The sequence below is a fragment of the Pholcus phalangioides genome, unplaced genomic scaffold (assembly GCF_987345545.1).
Source record: "Pholcus phalangioides strain wild (caught in Gottingen) unplaced genomic scaffold, Ppha-v1.0 ptg000042l_1, whole genome shotgun sequence".
In the NCBI taxonomy this organism is placed as follows: domain Eukaryota; kingdom Metazoa; phylum Arthropoda; class Arachnida; order Araneae; family Pholcidae; genus Pholcus; species Pholcus phalangioides.
In genome coordinates, this window is record NW_028301628.1 from 28,452,601 (window position 1) to 28,474,162 (window position 21,562).

Genomic DNA, 21,562 nt, shown 5'->3' on the forward strand with positions numbered 1-21,562 from the left:
CCGAACGTCGGTGGGCGGGACCAATTCCGAAAAAAAAAAACTTTGGAGGGATAAACGGATCGTCAGTCGCGTCAGCTGTGCACATTGGCGGCCCTAACGCGTGTCCGGACCCGAAAAATGCCGAATTAAATGACCGAAGCAGTTTGGCCAGGGTCTAAAAAAATCGCCATTTAACGCCGTTTCGGATGATCAGGGATCGTATAAAGATGGCTTAAAGGAACAGGGGGAAAAAGAAAAGGTTTAGGGACCGCCCTTGCGCGCGCGTGGGTCTGTTGTGTAGAGTGGAAGCCAGAGGCCGGCTCTTCTTGAGCAAAAAAAAAACACAACTGAGTTCAACCAAAAAAGGGTGTCAACAAATTTTCTCTCGTGTGTGTGTGTTGATTTTTTTGGTGAACATTTTCTTACAATATATCCTCCGGGCATTTTGATGGTCGCCTACACCAGCGTTTGGAATAATTTTTGTTATTCAAGTCAGTTCGTTTTCGTCATTCATAGCCGTCGACACCTCAGCGGATGGTCGCACGTTTTTTCGGTGGTTGTTGTTGTTGTGATTGTTGATTGTTTTTTTTGATGGGAAGTTTCTAGAACTGTCCGTGTGCGACGATGGACAATTATACCAATGGGAATAGCATGAACGGGAACGGTGAAGTCGATCCCAGCCTACAACAGTACGAGAGCAGCCTGTACAAATTTAAAGGTGAGTTTGTTTTTTTTTTTGCTTGCTGTCGTTAACAATCGGGTACTGCGATTCACGTTGTTGTTGTTGCGCACGTGTTCGTTGTTATTGTTGCGATGATATTCTTGCTCCCTGTAGTGAAAACATGAGTTGTAATATTTGAAAGTTGTCATTTTGTTTGAAAACCATGCTGTTGCCCTTCCTGGCGGAAACTATTGTTGTGTACAGCAGAACTGTTGTGATGACAGTTGTTATTTGTAGGGGTTGTTGAGATATCGCCTTTTTTTTTTTTTTTTCGACGTACACATGATGGAGCATTGTTGAAATATTTGAGAGATCTCTCTCCGCAACAATGACAATATTCCGCTCAGGGAAAAACTGACAACAGCTCTCTATCAACAATATTTTCCTTATCGTGGTCGATTAAGACTATCTTTCACACACATTTAAATAGCATTCATTCGCAATTATTTTTGAAGGTGGAATACTTTCGTGTCAACAATTGGAAAAATACAAACTTCGGATCTGTGCCTATTGTTCAAAATCGACTTTGAAGATGATTGTTGTGGCAACAATACTTCATTGTTAAACTATTAATTGATAACTCGGGATATTCAATAACTATTGTTCAATGTTGTCAACTGGAGGTAATGTTCCCGCGACAACAGGGCCGTAGCTTGCTTTCTCGGGGACCGACACTTTCTTGGGGGGGTGGGGAGGGCCTTAAAATAAAAAAAATTATGCAAAATCAATGTATATTTGTGAGGCCCCCATTCAGCTCGGGGCCCCGGTTGCTCCAGCCTTAGTTACCGCTCTGCACAACAATCATCTCTGGAGCAAGCACGATAATAAACTGTTGTTAACAGTAAATGTGTTTTACTGTTTTAACTTATTCTCTTGAAGGTAAAGCTCTTTTTTTTGTGTTGTGAACAAAACTTGAACGGTGATCCTTACTGTTGGCGACCATAGGAAAAGTTTTACCATTAACAAGTCCTTGAAACTGACTCGGGAAAAACCCATACCAGCCTATTGCCATTGTTTGGGGAAAAAGGAAATCTTGTGTATATCGAAAAATATGGTGATAGTTGTTATTGTTGAAAAAAACTTCATTTATAAGGGTATCGTGATTGAGGTATTGTTGAAGTATTTTATAGTAATCTGCTCAACAATGAAAGTATTCATCTCGGCGAATAACCAGCAATAATGCAAAGTATCTAGTAAAAGGTGCCAACACTAGTTTAATATCCTTCTTCAGAAACGATTGTTGTCGCGATCATAACTAAGCGGCACAGTTCCAGATTACTTTTGGCGGGTTCTCCCCTTTTCCTAATCAACCCTTACCCCCGGCTCCTCAGAGCAGTGTAACAAAGAATCTGAAATGAAGAAACGCCTTTGTCGGCGTCACTACACTGAGCACCCCTAATAAAGGATGGCAGTGCACAGTTTGAGAACCCCTGACTTAGGGGATCCGAGGGAAATTTCCAGATCACTCGAGTTACCCCTGGCACATTCACAGACTACTTAAATGACCCACTCCCCCGGCGCATTTCCAGACCACGTTATTTTGTGATCTGAGGATGTCCCTCTCATCACAAGTGCCCCACGGCACAGCTCCAGAGCATTTAAACGGCCAGTTGCACATTTCCAGATCACGTAAGTGACCCTGCACAATCCCAAAGCAATCGAGCTGTCCACGATGAGGTTCCAGATCACCACGCAACAATGTCTTCTGAACAGTGCCTTAACGCATGGGCCCACCTGGAGGACACGAGCGGGGGGGGGGGACACTCATAAAAATTAGATCTGGTTAAAATTTGTAGCCAGATATACAGACCTGAGAAGGATCACTTCTCCCGGGGGCCCCCAGGGTGATCGTGCGACAGCTTTGCTTCAGAAGATATTGCGAATGATTTAAGAAAAAAGCGTAATATAGAACTCTATTGTTTTTGTTTGTTTGTTTATCTTTTTTTAAATATCCACTCAACAAAGGCATGTCTATAAACAACAGTACGTCTTCTGCCCATGGTCCCCACATCCTGGAGTAGGGGCCCCTAGACTGGAATCTTTTACGTACCCCCGACCAGACTTTCACGGGCCCCTTTATGATGGATTTATAACGTGCAAAACAAAAAAAAAAACTAAAATCGTCCCGGGCCCCAGGGCTGGAGCCTTGCCAAGCCCACCCCTTTGTGGGGGCCACGCTTCTGCCCCCACAATCGATGTTTTATTCTTGTCAGTACCTCTGGTAGAGAACGTGGCTTCCATATTTCTAAAGCGGAGGCCCCTAGGCCACAATTTTTTATGGACCCCCCAATATGAATCCCATTTTTTTTTCTATTTTATTTATCTCTTGGGGGAGCCTTGGGTCTAGTAATGAGACAAATAGTGAATATAACCCTAACAAACAGTGAATATTTCTCCTATATGGATAGGAAATCTGAGACCACCACCCTCTCGGGGGGCCCCCCCGGAATACCAGAAGAAGTGGTGGCCCCTTGATAGAGGTAAAAAACACAGGAATTCCGGACCATGAAACACCCCCCCCCCCCTTTCACATCTGGACCCTTCAGCTTAATGGAGTGGTTCTCAAACTTTTGCCACACGCGGCTACGTTGCGACTTGATTCACGGTTACGTTGCGACTTGATTCACGGTTCCCCAGAATAGTCGAAAGAACCTCTTTTCAAAGCCCCATACAGGTGCACATCGATGTCTCCAGCTCACCGCGACGTCCATTAGGAGCCGCGGCGCACACTTTGAGAATCAAATGGTTTATCGAGTTCTCGTCGTCGGAGACGAAAATTCCAAAGCTTTCGATACCATTGGCACCCTCCTGAAAAAGGCTCTTCGGAACCCTGGGGCAGATCTGTTGCCCCAGGGCCCCTCCAAACCTCAAAGCAAATAATTCTCTTAAAAAGCTTGAATATTCGGTGTGAAAACACGGTTACAGGTTCAAGGTACAAATTCATTTTGCTGTCGACAATAGACCACAGAGAGATAATGAACACGTCGACACGGAAAAGCTTTTTACCCCCTCTCTTATCGGAAAATTGTCGTAATTTTTTTTTTTCTGAAGATTATTATCAGCATTTTGTTTCACGTAAACAGAAAAAAGGGGAAAAATTGAATTTAATCTAGATTTAATTAAATATTTCTTTTTGTTGTGTATTTATTCAGGTCAAGGCTGCGAGGCCTTACCTACAAATGTATGTTTTTCATCCCCCAAACTCGATTAGTATTCGAATATCTCAATCGAAATACTAAATCTTGGACGCTTTAAATCGTCAATATTTGCCGGTTTCCGTGTAGGAATTTCCCAACCTAATCTCCATACATGACCGAGCCTAAACAGCTTTTCAACGCTGTATAATAATTGTGTGTGGGACCGTTTAAGTATTACGCTGTAGCCAAAAACCCTGCTAAAACTAAACCATTGATTGATTGAAGTATTACGTCAGCAAATTCTCAATCATTTTTCACTCCCCCTCTCCGCCCCCCCCCCGTCACAGCGAAATTTCGTCAGCTCTGCCCCCCCCCCCCCCCATCTCCTAACCATATTAGGGTCAGAGACATACGCGGGGGTGTGGAGAGTGTCTCTGTCTCCCCCGACGATGCAAATATATATTTAAAAAACAATTTAAATTTCGGAAGAAAATTCCTTAATATGTTGTTATTGTAATCAATTTCTGTTAATTTCAATGTGCTATTTGAAGTCTACATTTCTCTGAGAAATTCATTGCGACCCACCCTCTAAGCCAACGGTTCTCAACCGGAGCTCTGGGGGCACCTAGTGCACTCTCCAGGGGCTCCGCGGCCGCTCAAGGAAAATAAAAAAAAACAGTAAAATTAAGGAAAAAATAATTATAAATATTTTTAAATAGTAAAAATGAATCAGTAACTTTGATGAATAATTGAAAAATTGGCCTACGGGGCTCCGCCATAGAAAAGGGCTCCGCGAGTCAAAAAATGTTGAGAACCGCTGCTCTAAGCCATTCATGCTATACCCATGGCCCGCGGGCTGAACGGGGCCGTCGCCACCTCAAACCTAATTTTGTAAAAATAAACTAAGCAGCACATTTACAGATCGCTTACGGGATCCCCCCCCGAATTCCAGAGCATTCAAGCGGCCCGTGGCACATTGATCGTTGATCATTTTTGTCGCACCACGGTCATTTTCTGCACACGAGGGCTAATTAGACCGGGACCTACAATTTATTGCCGATTCCGAACGGCAGGCTTGTTTTGTATACTCGTCGAGAGGTTGATGCGCTAACCCCTCGATGGGGGACTCCCTGCGGTAGCAATTTTTTGCTGCGGTCAAGTCGCCGTATTTTTGTTGTACCCCTGTGTCAGGAAAGTTTTCTGACAAGGACGAACCGGGTATCGAACTCGCGACACCTCTAAACATCCTTTGGTACTTTAGGCGAGTATCTTATCGACCGGGCTACCGCGCACATTTACATATCATCTGAGTAACCCGCGGTACAGTTCTGAAACACTTGAGGAAGCGGCCAGCATTTCACTTTTACATTACTCAAGTTAGAAACTACTAAAGTGGCTCTATAGAAGACTTATCAATTGGGAAAATGCTAGTTGAGGTGCCTACAAACTTGGGAAAGGTTTTTCGAGTGTTTTTGACACACCGAATAAGTTGCCATTAATAGGTGGTTGATGACGTAAGCATCATTCAAACACCCCCCCCCCCGTCATCAAAAGTCAGCTAATCCGAAACCCCCCCTTCCCCCCCTCGATGCTGACGTAATACTCGAATGACCCCTAACTCCAATATTTTAAGGGGGCGGAAAAACGCATGCTTGCCCTAGTGGTGACCAAGTGAATTTTCGTATCTAGTTCTCTGATAAGTTTCATCATGAATGATTATCACGGGATTTGAGTCTGCCAGGAATGTGTTTCGGAATGCATGAGTAATACTGTATCCCCCCACCCTCCTCCACTCAATGTGCATACATAACATACAAGCACTGTAATACTTCTATTTTATGTGTCGTATAACCTCGATTTGTCTTCAAGACTGAATACCGACATTTTCTTACGAACGTACGGAGTCTCGCATCCATTGTTCAATGATACCGCCGATGATGATAACGATGACAACGGTTTGTGCTCACGAAAAAACCACCTTTTTTCTTTCAAAAATGGAAAATCTCTTTACGGCGTCGGTGAGACATTTTTTTTTCGCTCCAACCGAGTCTTTTCCTGGTGTATACGTTAATTGTGACGTCACGGAGTCTACGTAATGGTACGTGAGTCACCGAAGCATGCAATGAAGTTAGTAACGATGTTGTTGCATTTCTAATGTTGCTTTGCGCTGAGTGACTGCCACTACTCTAACGATCGATGCGCTATTATTATTATTTTCTCACTAGGAAACGCGCGAGGACTTTCTCTCATTGGTGCTGAGAATACACTCTATTTGTGGCCTTAAACAGGTAGTATTATTAAAGAAAAACGAAGTCATGTGGCGCGATAGTGTGACCCAGTCTTGGAATATCGATTCATTTTCATTATAATACTGTCTGAGAACTTTTTCCGGGACTATTCGTTTGATGTGGGTGACCCAGTACAGCTATAACGTAATCATAACGTATTACGTAATCAGATTTTCAGCCATTTTTGACTCCCCCCCCCCGTCAGCAGCTTAGAATATTTCATATCTTCAAAAAAGGGTGGTTGATGACGTAAGCAACCTTCAAACCCCCCCTTCCTGATCAAAAGTCAGCAAATCGGAAACCCCCCTTTCCCCTCCTCGATGCTGACGTAATACTTGAATGACCCCCCATAGAATAATACTCGGCGTTGAAAACGAGTTTTCAAATTTGTATTAGACATTTTCTGGATGAGGTGAACTCGGGAAGAAAAGTCATCTAGTCTCCGCCGGGAATCGAACCTAGGTACTCAGTAAACCGGGCTACCATATACACTACTGGAGACACGACTCTGACTTCTTTATCAAACGCATTGTGTGTGGCCATGGCCTTTAAGAGTTCACCTCGGCATTATATCCGGAAAATGTCTAATTCCGTGTTGTATTGAACTGAGAGAAAAGCCGTCTTATTTTCTGAGTTCTAGTTTCTCCTCCAAGCTCACGGGTCCTCCGAAATCTCTCTAAGGACCCCAGGTTCAGAACCATTACCCTAAAACAGTGGTTTAACATTTTTTCTCTATCCCGCACCTCCCTCCTCCAGTGCAATACGACTTATCTTCCTGCTCCCACTTCGATAATGCATTTTTCTGTTAGAAAATTTTAAAAGCAAACTAATTTGGAAAAAAAAAAGATCCAATGAGAATAGATCATCTCCACTCATTGATTTCAGCCGGAATATAAATTTATGAATGTTTGGCACTTGATTGAATTTTTTGACGTTTTTGCGTGGCAGTTCCGGAGCAGTTAAGAGACCCGGACACATTTATAGATCACTTGGATCGGGGAAACATTTAGAGATCATTAAAGTAACTCTGTAGAGGACTTGGTTCAGGTGCCCACAAATTATCGAAAGGTTGTTTCTTTATTTTCGGTGCACCGAGTAAGATGCCATTGAGAAATATTTTAATTTTCATAAAGGACGTTAGCACCATCCAAACCCAGCTTGCCAACCAAAGTCAGCAAATCGAGAACCCCCATTGATGCTGAGGTAATACTTGAATGACCCCTAATGGAAAAAGAAACTTTTGCCGCTCAAATTCCTGGTGACACATTTCTGCAAGGGAAGGCCCAAAAGACCTGTTAGGCCGGGATTACACTTTAAAAGTTCCACAAAAATTCATTTTTGTGAATTGAAAAATTCAGGTTATTGGTTACATTTTAGATAATGCAACCGATTGCCGTATTGGTTGCATTTTTCAAGTTTTATAAATGAACTTTAATGAAACTTCTATAGTGTCAGTCATCCCAGCCTTAAAAGCCATCAGGTTTCGCGTGACGGTCTCCAAAATAGAAAGACATTGCCAGACGTCTTGTATATATAGGATTGTCTCATATTTTCATTGTCACTTATTATGGGGAACCCGCTCATGTTATGATGCTTAGTACCGCAAGTTTGCCATTCCTTGTAGAAAATTATTTTTGCATCCGAACCCGGCCCTGAATCCACTGCTCATAATCTGTCTGGGGTTGCCAACACGCGGCAAAAAGCATTCTTCAGAAATTAGAGAAAATCCATCTAATTTTTCAATCTAATAATTTCCCTTTAATTTTTGAGGCTTTCACGCTAGCAAACCTATGTTTAAGTATGCAAACACCAAACATGGCCCCCGCTCTGTCCCTTGTGGGATATAAGCGGCTGGGCCATGCTGGAAAAAAAAGAAACAGCCCCGCTAGCCACCAAGACCACGGGAAGACCTCCGACCCACGCAAAGGACTACAAACACTAACACCAAACATGGCCCAGCTCTGAAGGAGATTACCTAGTGGCTGGGCCATCCTGGAAAAACTCTCGATGTCCGGGCCCGGCAGGCATCCCCGGCTCATAAGCCACAGGACCCAACCCCGCCGAGGCCCTTATCGCCTCCGACTCGTGGCAATCACGCCCCAAAGTCTCCCGAAACCGCCGTCGGCCGCCAAGGAGCCCGGGCGGATCGCCAGCAAGAGACCAACGAAAGCATTCCGAGCCATCCGCCGTCATCACCGTACTCGTATATATTTAAGTGTGGTAAACCCAGGGCTGTGTTAATGTATTTTGGATCCGCCCAGACAAGGCCCTTGGACTCCAGCTGCATAGTGTACCTCATGATAACGGACCAAAATTTGTTGGGGGGGGGGAAGAGAATGTTTAATTTAAATAGCATACAACAAAAATTACTTTCACTGGCAATGGCTGGGTTCATTTCTTCATCAATGGGCCCCTGAGGCTATGGGGGGGGGAAGGACAAGGTAGGACATGAATTAAATGATGGCTTCTTTTTCAATATGATCCTTTTTGCCCTTGAAATCTCCCTGCAACAAGAAATGAAAATTGCCAACAACAAGTGGGGAAGGGGGGTTTGGCTAAGGTTGCTGGACGTCCCGTATACACTATTACTACTTAATCGTATATGTACCTCGTATACATTCGTCTGAGGAATTTCTAACGCATCGGCACATGTCGGAATGTGTGTAACTGTGATCTTCTAACGTACTTATGTTGCCAGGACTGAGCCCATTTCGCTTCCTGCTGCTGCCATCTCCTTTTTGTATTTTGAAGTGAAGACGATAAATATTCGAATTTTTATGTTGTGTAAGTATCGTGTTGTAAGTCTGCCTGCTCTCTGCGGAGAGACTTTTTTTAAATCTGAGAACGGCTTGCATTCTCACCCCAAGGCTTGGGAAATCACGAGATTTCTGCAGTTTTCCCAGCTTCGAGATATTGCCATCGTATGTATATTGGATTCAAAGTCATTCACAGAAAAATTGTCTCGTAAAAACGGGATGTATGGTATTGATTACAGCAATTGTTGGGGGAAAAGGATTGGCCACCCCTCTTTTAAAGTATTTAGTTTCCCGTTCTGCGTGTGATTTCTCTCTTGCACTGATGATTTTCGTGTGTGTAGAAATCGTCTCGTGGTAAAACAACGTTTGTTGTTCAGGGGAACTCTTGGCAAGTTGACATCCACCGACTGACTCTCTCATCATCATCCAGCATATTATTTTCTTACATCGAACGTAAAGAAGGGAATAAGCAGCCAACGAAGCATAGCACGCGCACGTACTATGGCTTCTGTGTGTCCAGCATAGTTGAGATGAATCGGTGATCGCATCATACCACCGTCATCACCATGTTGTGTATTATCTGTGCGCTTGGAATGCCGCAGAACCGGTGTGCACCAACCGATTCAAAAAGAAGAGGCGAAAGAAGACCCAAAATAAATCTCTTATCCCAAAACGAACTTCTTGGTTAGCCGCTAATTATGTATCTCGGTTCATTTTGCCCATCCGAACAATACGCTATTGATCAACATCAAGGTATTACGAGACTGAATTTGTTCCGGGGCGCAGGACCTTTCGGCGAGATGCGTGTCGTCTCATGTTTCGAGCTCCAAACGGGGGTGTAGGTTGTGTGTATGAAATTGATTCCTCGTGTAGGTGGAACTTCTTAAATGTTCAAGGTGTAAATGGTTTTTTAGATGTTCTTTGTGAAAAATGAGTGTGTGTTGTGGGACGCTTGAAAATTCTCATTCCTCCCTAGGAGTGAGGATTACATGGAATAAGCTTGGCATCAAATGCGAGGCGGAAACATTTTTTTAATGTTGAAAACAACAGTGTTGCTCAATAATATGGGTCAAGGATATTAACCTCTTTTCTTTTTTTTTCGAATTTTTCCTAAGATATCGGTTCGATTACATTTGTCGAATTGTTTGCATTTGGCAGGTATGAGATCGAATTTCACTGAAGCGTGGGAAAGAAGTCCGTGGCCAAGTGTGTCTCGTCCAATGGCGAGATTTTACGGAATACGGTTCCAGATAAAGATATGGGGGTACCAACATACGTTCCAACCGCCCTATGGGAATGAAATGTTCACGATAGCCTCATTGTAATCAACTTAAGGTCACTAAATGTCCTGTTCTTACTGGAGAAGTACTGGTTGGAAAGACCTGTCACTATTTTCGGTCGATTTTGGAGTTATTCCGGGAGAATCTAATGTGGCTGTGTTGTGAATTGTTATTGGTCTGACAAATCGAAAAAAAAAAATTAGGCACTACCCTTAGAATCCAAAAGAGAATCCAGAGATCTAAGAATCTCGAGAGACACGGTCCTAAATCATTTTTTCCCGACTTTTCCGGGACTTGCTATTCTTTTCCCATGTTAAAAGACACTAACATGAAATCAGAAAAATTCGTGTCACTCATAGACTCCAATTTAGCAATCACAGAACTTTTTAGGCGCCAATACGGATTTTATAGTATTTTACCCTCAGCCCCCTGGGGACCGATAATGATGTCAAGATGGCCCTACAAATAGGAATATGCATTGTTTTTTGTTTTTGTTTTAATAGTTACGTGCCGGAAAACATTAAGTAATACTTCACAGTAGTTGACCGGATAGGAATGATTGGGCGGAGGGAGCGCGATTAATCTTTCTTGCAATAGTAGTCAATAATTTTACTTATTTGCTTAAGGGTGTGTCATAGTCGTGGCATTCGCTCCTGCCAAATCTGTTTTGACTCAAGGAGACCCGAGTCTTCCTTAGTCATGAGCAGCTAATATAACCTTGTATAACAATAATCTTCCCAACTGCAGTGGGCTTATTGGGCCCCCAAGTGCGTTACTCACCCCGAGGAGTGTATGATGGGGACGAAACCGCCGCGCACAGACAATTTCAACAATATAATGGACCATTTACAGTTGACTCTCGTTAATCCGGCCTATCAAGTAATCCGGCGTTTTGTAGGCGGGTTGTTTTCGAGTATTTGGGGGGGGGGGGATGTCTCTGCGTAGACGTTATAAGTTAAGACGAATAAGTTTATATTATTTAAATGGGCTTTTTCAATGAAACTTTCAATAATCCGGCACACCCTGGTCTGATATTTGCCGGATTAGCGAGAGTCCACTGTCCTTTCGTAGTCATTATTAGAATCGTTATTGAGACATCGGTAGTGCCGATAACAGCCCAGTTCTATTGCTTGGGCGATTTACTGCCTGTTGTCCCCGACGAGGTGGGTTGAAGCAGAAACTTTGGCAAAACCCGGCCCATATTTCCAGGCCAGCCCGATTGTGACAGCAGCCACCAGGGGACTGGCTGCCGTCGCCTGAAGGCCCGCTCCCCTCTCACATCCCGCTCACAGCGCCCGTCACCGTCACATTCGGACCCCATCAAAGCTGCATTAAAAGTACTTACTTTCAAGCGGCTTTGGGCCCCATGGAGGCACAGTCAAATCGACACCCATCCGAGGCCGGAGAGCAAGACGAAGTCGTATCGTTCATCCTACCAGACCAGCCGCAACCCCCCCCCCCGAGCGCAAACAACCCTGTAGGCAAAACTCAAAGGGACAATGTCGTTCGGTTGACGCATCGGTACTACCACACCGTACACACATTACACTGCGGTTTCCTAACGAATTGGTGCATACAGGAACGTGTATGTGTGGCACCAACGTATTTATGTTGTCGGAGTTATTCTTATTTCACGAGTTATTCTTCTTCACCAAACACAACTCTGGACATATCTCTATATTGCAATTTACTGCCATTACTGAGATGGGTTGGAAATGAAGATGCTGTCTTCCATATATTTAAGCAGAAATGTCAAGTGCCTGAATTTTTATGTTATGTGAGACACATCGGTACTAACTTACTAAAGTGTACCCATTCCTTTGGAGAATCTCTAACGCGCACACCGGTACTGCTGAAACGTCGTCAAAGGTCACCGCAAAGCCAAGCACAACCAGGACCTACTCGGTAAGCAGCCAGTTTTGGAGACCTAAACACTTGCCCCCCCCCCCCCCCTGCACTCAAGGGGGGGTTAACGCACAAATCTCTCAGTGAGAGACATGAAAGACGAAAAGATTGTAAAACGCTGGTCCACTTAAACTTAGCCTTGGTATGCAGGAAAATACAGTGCGCCAAAATTGATTGCACGAGCATCATGAACTCGCGCTTATGGTGTCACAGTTATTAATTACCCATGTTATCGTATTTATACCTTTAGTACCCGTCAGACGTCCATCAAGTAATCACTCACAGCCCTATTGCTACTCTAAATTTATACCCTCCTTTAAATGTCTCTAGGAACCCTTGGCCGACTGTTTGAGAATCACTTCAATGTAAGATCTCACCCATTTGATGTAATCCTTGTTTTTTTTCGGAATTGCATGATCTTCTCAGAGATAAATGGATGAGTGAAATTTGAGAGCATTGAGCTCGTTTTCTCGAGCCTTGTAGCTTTCCAAACCACAAAAGTCGAGTAAATTAAGTGACGGATCAACTGACTGTAATCAGTGTCAAAACGTGTCTCGAGAAGTCGTTGTCTCGCATGATTAATGTTCAGAAGAGCATCGAATTGACGTGCAACGACACACACACACTTGCCTTGAAACGCTTTTCTCTCTCTCTTCCTTGAAGCGAATTTCGAAACGAAAATAACAGTATTTAGATAATTATACAATGACCTATCAATAATTATGATGATAATTATTATCGCTACGACACACGAGAGTGAAACATTATAGCTCTCGTTCGATCTCTCTGGGGTTTACGCTACCAAAGGCTGACATTGAATGTTACTTACGGGCAAATTAAATGTCTAACGAACATATTAGCATTTATTTCATCACAGAAATTCCCAGTGCGGCGCTACCCGGGGTTTTCTCTCTTTGTGAACCTGAAGCACGTGCTGGAAAATAATCCTCAACAAATGAGACCATAAAATTGCCTTATTTTCAGGCCTCGATTAGTATTTAACGGGGCCAAACATTTAGGAATTTTATTGGATTTTTTAGCCCTAAAAAATGCTTGATACCTCCTCTGTGCTCATTGGAACGGCCCTGGACTTGACTTCCAATATGCACCATCTCCTAGCGCGTACATGCTCACCCCATGGCCTGCGACGTCAAACTTAATTTTGTAAAAGTGAACTGAGCGGCGCAAATCAGATCACACCGCTGCACATATATGCCATACCACTTATGTGACTCACGGCACATTCCCAGTTCACTTAAGCGATCTAGGGTGCTGTTCCAGATCAATTAAGTGACCCGCAGTGCATTCTCGCCTCATTTAAGTGTCTTGCGGCACATTTATAGATCACACACACAAGCACTGGCACAGTTCCAGATCATATAAATGACCCGTGGAATATCATCACTCAAGTGATCCGAGATGCGTTTTCGAACCAATGAAGTGGTCCACTCTCCCCAAAAAGTTGAGCAATCTTATCCTAGTGCATACCGTAAGTAACCATGGCTAGCTGGTGATGAACAATCGTGGGATATGCTTCCTTTAATAAGCTGCGTGAAGGGTTGAGATTAAGATGACCCCCACCCCCCTCCCTGCCTGAAGCAATGTTTTTTAATCAACATATAGCAGGGGTTTTCAACCAAAACGTCGGTCACACGGGCTTCCGAGATGGTCATACAAATCCAGTTACAGACGGGGGGGGGGGGGGGGTGCTTAACCAATGGGTCATGAACAAAACGAATTCTCGCAAAAATTAGTCGTACAACTCAACTCACAACCAGAGATTTCTGGTTCATTAATTTATGGGTCACAGGTCTTCCAAGATGGGTCGTACAGATCCGCTTACAGCCATGGGTTCTAAGCCAAAAGTCGCGCAACAAACTTAGTTCGCAGAGGGCTTCCGCGATGGGTCCTACAAATCGGCCTGGTCTTGCAATTAAATGCATTCATTGCGTCACTGGTTTCACCAAATTCCATGAATAAAAACAGTCCCTTGGGTTGCAAAATTAAGTGTTGATTTTTGGGTGTGGCTACCCCCCCCCCCGACACATAACCTAAAATTCCTCCTGTCAAATACCTCCTGCACTCACAGCATAAATTAAACGTGGAATATAGCGAATGGTTACGTTCTGAAACATATCCAGCGGACACTCGGACGTCCGCGGACTACTTTTTAAAAACCGTTGCTCAAAGACTGCATGCAACACAAAGCAAGGAAAGGGTGGTGGAGGGTTCAAACTTCTCGGTGCAGCACCGCCCCCCCCCCCTCTAAAATTTGTGCTTACAAAATTTGCACCCACCTCCTACGCTCTATCTTTCAGTATATTTCTTTCAAAACAACAGCTCAACCACGTGTGGGAACGGTGAGAGCGCTCGAGCCAAGAGCGGGCTAGACCATCTCTGCTCTAGGTGTTGCTCGAACCCGGTACGAAGTAAAATTTATTACTCGTGATGGGATTTTTATAACTTTGCATATTGTTTTTATGCATTTCGCTATTTTAAAGTGAGAAAACATTTTTCATAATATTCAGTAATTTTAAGGCAGTTTTTTCATGTCTAGGGTATTTTAGGGGACATTTTAGGGTATTTTCATGATCTTCAGAATTTAAGGCACATTATCATACTTCGAAGCATTATTTTGCATATTTCAACGTAACAATGAGAGGGTTCTTCCCCCATTGCTCTCTCTTCCCGTAGCTTCAATTCCCGCAGTTGGCGATTTTAGCAATAATTGGCCTTTTTTTTTATGAGACATCGTTTTTGGTAGTGATTGCCGATTTCTTTTCTTCGTAGCAGTTATTGGCAATTTTATTTGCATAATTTTTTACAATGATTGGTAATTTGTTGTAATTTCCAGGGAAAATATGGTCAGCCTATTTAAAAAAAAAATATTTCTAGGCTTCAACCGTTCTTTTGGGTATGAATACATTTTTATGGAGCGTATTTTTTCGGTATTTAGGTCATAGATATCCTAGTCATTTCTTTGTTTTCACTATGAATTTGCTGTGAAGGGGTTCCACGATCTTATGTTTTTTTGGGGGCAGGTCAAAGATCTCACCTTGCGGGGGGGGGGGGGGCTTCCGTACTCGAGATGATTCCGACTATTACCAAACCATACATATGCACCTTGTCCACATTCCTCTGCGGAACTTCTAACGAATTGGTACGTGTTGCAATGTACAAGTACGCGTTGTGAATCTGACTTGAAGTTTGTGTGTAAGGCCGGTATTACACTATAAAAGTTTGATAAAATTCGTTGTATAAAACTTGAAAAATCTAACCAATAAGGTTATTGGTTACATTCTAGAAAATGCAACCGTTTACCTTATTGGCTGCATTTTTCAAGTTTTATAATAGTACTTTTATCAAACTTTTATAGTGTAATCCCGGCCTTACGTACAAACTTCACGTCAGGTTCACAACACGTATATTGCAATATTGTTGTTTCTGGGCATATTTAAGTTCTTGAAGGCTGCTTTGTAATCTGCTCTTTTCCCTTTGGTTATATGAATAATTTCGCCGTTTCTTCTGATTCTATTTGTGTACATTTCTTGAGCAATCAAAGTATTATAAATACATATGATGCTGCTCCTCTAGGTAATTCCATAATGGCCGTGCACTATCTCCACAGGTGCGTCCAATGATGATAATATCGTATCAGCAATTATGGAGGTTTCGAAAATTGTTTTGATTGTGGTCTTTTGTGTGCGAGAGAATCTTTCTTGGGTTTGGTTCAGTTCAGGGCTCCTTTCCAATAATGCCCAATGAGCGCAGTCACTTCGCAATAGATAATGATGATGATCTAATGCAATAACGATGTTGATGATGTGGTTCGTGTCATTAGTTGTCCCTCCCAAATTAGCATGATTCGATATAGTTTTGGCGACGTGTATACGTTCGAATCCATCACATGCTCGTTTCTCTCATCCAGCTTTTGAATCCACTTGTGGTTTTATACAGGGTCCTTCGCAAATTACTGGTAGACCGTTGATTCTAGAGTCATACTTCCAATTAGAAAAAGTACCCAAATAACGTGTGGACCTCAGATACGTCATTCATATTGAAAGGGGTTGTGTAGTAATTAAAATGGTGTTTTTTACGCGGACACAATTTTCTAATTGATTTTTTTTAGGATAGGATGACCACTATGAAGCTAATTTTTTTTACTATATGCAACTCCATGCAATATAAATGACATATCTTAGGTCTGCACGTTATTTGTGTACTTTTTTCAATTGGAAGTATGTGCCTCTCGGATCAACGGTTCGCCAGTAATTTGCGGTGATCGCTGTTAGCTATGCACCTTGTATAAAAGTTTTTATCTGCCTATACCAGGGGTTCTCGAATTGTTCGGCGCGGTGACCCTGACGCGTTCTTCGAAGAGATGTCTTTGTTAAACTTCTCCGGGGAGCCGCGGAGAAGCGTTTATTGGGGCAAAAGGGCCCTGCATGTGGGGAACCCCTGGCCTATACTACTGTTGAATTCAGTAAGACCACTTTTAAAGTCACTTCTTGAAGGTCCCTGGCAGTATAATTAGCAAACTGGGCTTATTCGTTATCAAGACACGTTTGCTTATGCCAAAGTCGTTCCATTCCCCCCAGGGTATGACGCTATACCGAGGTCTGACTGTGTATACAGTGGAAAACTTTGATGGGATAAACTTTGGAACACATACTTGCTGCTGTCGTCATACAAATGAATTTGAAATTAACCTCTTACGTCAAACTATGACGACAACATTAATGAATTGCATAAATATCGTATTCCCCCCCCCCCCCAATGTCTAATCCCCTTATTATTTGAACTTTGATACAAAATTAGGAGCACGTATTTTGAAACTTTTACAGGGATTGATTACTGCTGAGAGAGGCACGACTATCGTTATCCGTGTAAGGGTTATACATGTTTTGCACTAATTGAATGATGCTGCTATTCAGTTATTCCGAGGTTGCGCCTATGGAATACCGTGAGGTCAGTCAAGGATGCCGTCGCCTCAAGTTCGTTAGGGAAAAAAACTTACCTATATCCTCCCTCGAGTTTGAACTTGAAACCGTGACGGCTACTTTCACGGTGGTAGACCAGCATCTTACCGCCATTCGGGCGCTAAATCCTTCTACAACGATTTTTCCCTGTCCGCAGTGTCGTTATATCGAGGTTTCACCGTATTTCAGTGCTTCTCAAACTTCGGTCACCCGCGGCTCTCTTAGCCAATATATGATTCCACTGCGGCTCCCCAGAATAGTTAGGTAGATATTACACTTACAAAAAAAAGAACACCACTTTAAAACATAAATAAGCACAAATCAATATAGCACAAATCAATATCTACAGCTCGCCGCGACGCACATTTTGAGAAACAACTGCTCATCATTTGCTGTATTTCATTCGGTTCCAGTCAATTTGATGGTTCGTCAATTCGTTTGGTTCCTGCTGATTTTATGATTGGAATCAACCGTTTGATTTCAGTTAAGTTCAGTTCAATTTGATTGAAAATTTTTGAGAATCCATGTCTGTGTTTGGAATTTTTGCCGTATTTCCATTCTTTTTCGACTCTCAATGAAAAAGATATAAAATTCGCTACTGGGTCTCTTCTATTTGTTGCTACTGCGCAGACATAATACTTTCACTATCTTAAAATGCTACTACTTAACTGTATATGAACCTCATAGACTGCTGAATTTCTAACGCATTCATGCATGCCGGAATTTGTGATCCGAGTGTATGTGTGGCCCTAACGTATTTATATTGTTAGAATTGTGCTTGTTTCGTGTTCGACTGATGCTGCCATCTGGCTTGTATATTTGAAATGAAGACGGTAAATGCTTGAATTTTCATATGTGAGTTTCGTATCGTAGGTCTGCCTACTCTCTGATGAGAGAAAACCAATTTCAGCCGACCACCACCTGTGTCCTGAACGGGGTTCGAACCTGGATCCTCACGGTGAGAGTCCAGCACGTTGCCACTCGACCGCACAGCTTCCTATTTACAAGTTATATTTACAATCTATTTAATTCCCAGGGACTTATCCCAGTGCATCAACTTAAAAATGCTGGTTACAGTACACGATTTACTTGGCATGCCCACCATGACCATATTTGGTGAGCTAGGGCCCCAATCGCCGCTGTATTAGCGGCCCATACCCCTTCTTCTCTTTTTTCCACCTGCTTAGCGAGTGTGCGTAATGCCCAAACGTACTGGTAGGACCGTATTTTGTCGTTGGTGCTTCGAATCGGGACTCTGTCATTGCATGTTTTTGTCGCATTATCAAAAGATGCTACTTGTACAGTTATTGGCCTCATAAACTGTCGCCTCGTTTTTCCATCATCCATTTACGCTTCTGGTTACATCACTACCCTGAAAAGAAAAGCGTATTTTGAGACCGGTTGGAATAGAAAAGAAAATGACTAGAGAGAGAAGAGAGAATGTTGCCACCCTGGAGGGAGATTTATGACATTTAAGTGAGAGGTTGTTCCACTACTGGTTCTCTGCTGGCATTCAATTTTCTTGTCTGTAGCATGACCGGTGGATGAAGATCTAATTGGGGATATTGCATCGCGGGTATCCACAGGTGTATATGCAAAACGTGTGTGATCGGACGCCGCTGAACATTCTGGATGCCACTTATGACCGTCCGTCATCAGCGGAAAGACATCCACAATGACTGAAATATGTCTTTTTTTTTTATTGTTTAATGTGTGGTGGAGAGATAGGACACCGTTGCTTCATCCTTCCCTTTGAATAATTCATTCCATGTAGTGGATTGTAAGGGATGAAAGTTGTTTTTTTTTTACCCTCCTTATATAGCCTGAGGAATAATGTATCTGTGCGTCTTCTGCTCTCTTGAATATTATGCGACATGTTGCAGAGAGAGAGGCGAAAGTATAATAATTCTCTTGTGATTGATGGGTCTGTGTGTGTGTGTGTTCTCCATTTTTATGAAAACAAAAGGAATTTCTGGCGTTGTAAAAATGAAAAATCCATAATTTTTCTCCCAAGTGGGGGAACATTTGTGTTTTCCGGTGATGAAGCAACAACGCCGTAGCCTCGCGGACATCAACGTTTATGTTTAATACGGCCTTCAGATGCCTTTGAGATTTTTTTTTTTCACCCTTGATCCCGCTGCATAAAATTTGTAAGATTAACTGTGGATTGGGATTTCTCCGCAAGGTGCTGCCAGCGGTTCATTGTTTCGCCCTGCAAATCACTGTTTTTTCCGAACATTAGGGGATCAAGACCCCTTCCAGTCTCTGGCAAGTCTTCTAGTTAAAATTATTGGCATTTGTAGAAAAAAATGGATCAAAACGCGTTCTTGGCGAGAAAAACAAGTTCTGAAAAGGAATTTTGTGTCAAATTCAAGAATCTCTGATTATCCCGAACGTCGGATTATCGAGACTCTGCAGTAGATGATTTGATTGAACAATGGTAGGGATGGATAATATTTTAATTATCTTTCCGATCTTTTTTAGGCACCTTAAAGTGTTATCGTGCATCGTTCGAGAATCACTGGCACTTCTACTAAACTTCCATTATAGTTTTCTCCCTCGAATTATCGGTAACTAGCGGCACATACCCCTGATCGATCTTAACTACACACCGTTAAACCAGTAAAGCTTATGCTAATAATATAAATTTTCTACTGAACCGGGGTGGCAATCGTAACTCCCGCTCCCCCTCCCGTGTTCTCCTAAGGTGCTGCCCAGGATGCAAGAGAAATCTTGCAAGATACCACAACGCCCAACGACACTAAACCCTGAATCTAAGTACAATACAAACATCTACTGCAGTGTCTCGATAATTCGACTTTCCGGATAATCCGAGATGACAAAATTCCTTCTCAGAACCTCTTTCTGTTTTTTTCGCCAAGAACGCGTTTTGTTTCATTTTTTTTCTACAAATGTCAATAATTTTGATTAGAAGACTTTCCAGGGACTGAAGGGGGTTCTTAACCCCCCTAAGTCATGAGGGGGAGGAGGTCTTCGTTGGGTCCCCAAGTCAGAATTTTACACTGGTTACTCTATAGTAAATTTGTAGTTTAAAAAATATATATACATATTTTATCTCGGGTCTCAAAGGCTCATGTCAGCCCTAGTTACAAAGAGGACATGGGTCTTGGAAGCCCTACTTCAGTGAATTAAGCCAGAGGCTTAAGTAAGTATGAATGCGTAGTCCAGGACTGGACTTAATAACGGAAGCCCCTCCCTAGAAAGTTTTTTTCCTATTGTTTTTCGGTTAATCCGAGGTAGTTTCGGTCGGTCCCGTTCATCTCGGATTATCGAGACACTACTGTACAACCAAGGCCGTCGTGATAGCATCATAGACCTCGGGTTGAAGCAGATTTTCTGCAACAATCCCGCACCCCGTCTGACTAAGAATATATGCCTACAAATTCATACGCAATCTCGAATATTGTGATCGGATCTTCTTATGAGGTCCTCTCTGCTCTTATCGGCCGATGCATTGAGACAGCACTTCAAGTCGTGTACAAACTTTGTGACGCTTAATTAATAAAAGAAATGTCTTAAAATCTAATTCGCTGCCTGCAAATCGTGTTATTTTCCCTAATTCACGAAGAATTATGGAAAAAATATTGTGCATTGCTGATCCCGTCTTGCATCAAATTTAGCATGAATGGTGCTGTCAAGATGACGATGATAAGCCTTTGGCGATGACGCCATTGTCCCATTCTCTATGGTATTCCTGAAAGGGTGGAAAAAAGCAAAATGTCCTTCTGTGCCGAAGAATGGTGTTATACGTTGTATCCTTTCGTCTCGTATCTCTTGGAAAATATACCGCGTAATGCATAACCTTCTCTGCTCCGAGGCAGATAGCCAGAAGGCTATTATAATGCTTTGTTGTTGTTTTTATCTCCGAGTTGTATCTCTTCCGTGAACCCCGAAGACTATATACGTCCGAATAAATCTCGTGACCATTGGAATACACTATTGTACATTTTCTCATTCCAAAGATCCTGTTGAAATTGCTTCTTTTTTTTTTTGGTGCGATTGTTTTTAATGCGGATTTTTCTTCGTCCTTGGCAATGTCCGTATATTATATGTATGCCTGCGTATAATACATTTTTCTGGACGAAGCTTCTATGTGGTGATTAATTAATTCTTTTACGCATGCGTCGGTTGCCCGTTGTGATGTGATCGGTAGACGAGATGAAAATAGCAAAATTGATTGTTTCTGTGAATTAGGGGTTTATATGCACTATCATACCATTCTTAGCTGCATAATACAGGGTGCATAGCAATCAGGGCGTATGGCATTTCACTGGCGAACCATTCATCTTCCAGTTAGAAAAAGTTTCCAAATAACGTGTGTAGTAATCAGATGTGTTATTCGTTTTTCAAGCGGTTATAAAATGAAAAAAAATCTGAAGTTTTATATGGTTTTCTCCAGTGCTCTAACTTCCAGTTAAAGTTTCTGCCCTGTCTCTCTTGATGCCAACAAAAAAAAATTCACGTTTCTAAGCACAATATTCACTAATATATTTAAA

General features: G+C 42.6%; 1 protein-coding gene across 3 annotated transcripts in view; it reads left to right on the forward strand.

Moving 5' to 3' along the window:
- The window catches only part of shot (dystonin-like protein short stop), a 278,055-nt gene that overhangs the window by 72,580 nt on the left and 183,913 nt on the right, over nt 1-21,562 (forward strand). Inside the window, exon 1 of one of the 3 annotated variants that reach the window (XM_089255092.1) lies at nt 96-697. The exons of the other annotated variants lie outside the window; for them this stretch is intronic. Within the exon in view, the coding sequence (XP_089111218.1) occupies nt 604-697 (94 nt within the window). The 5' untranslated portion in view covers nt 96-603. Of the gene's footprint in view, nt 1-95; nt 698-21,562 lie in introns of those variants that run through there. 3 annotated transcript variants of the gene reach the window in all.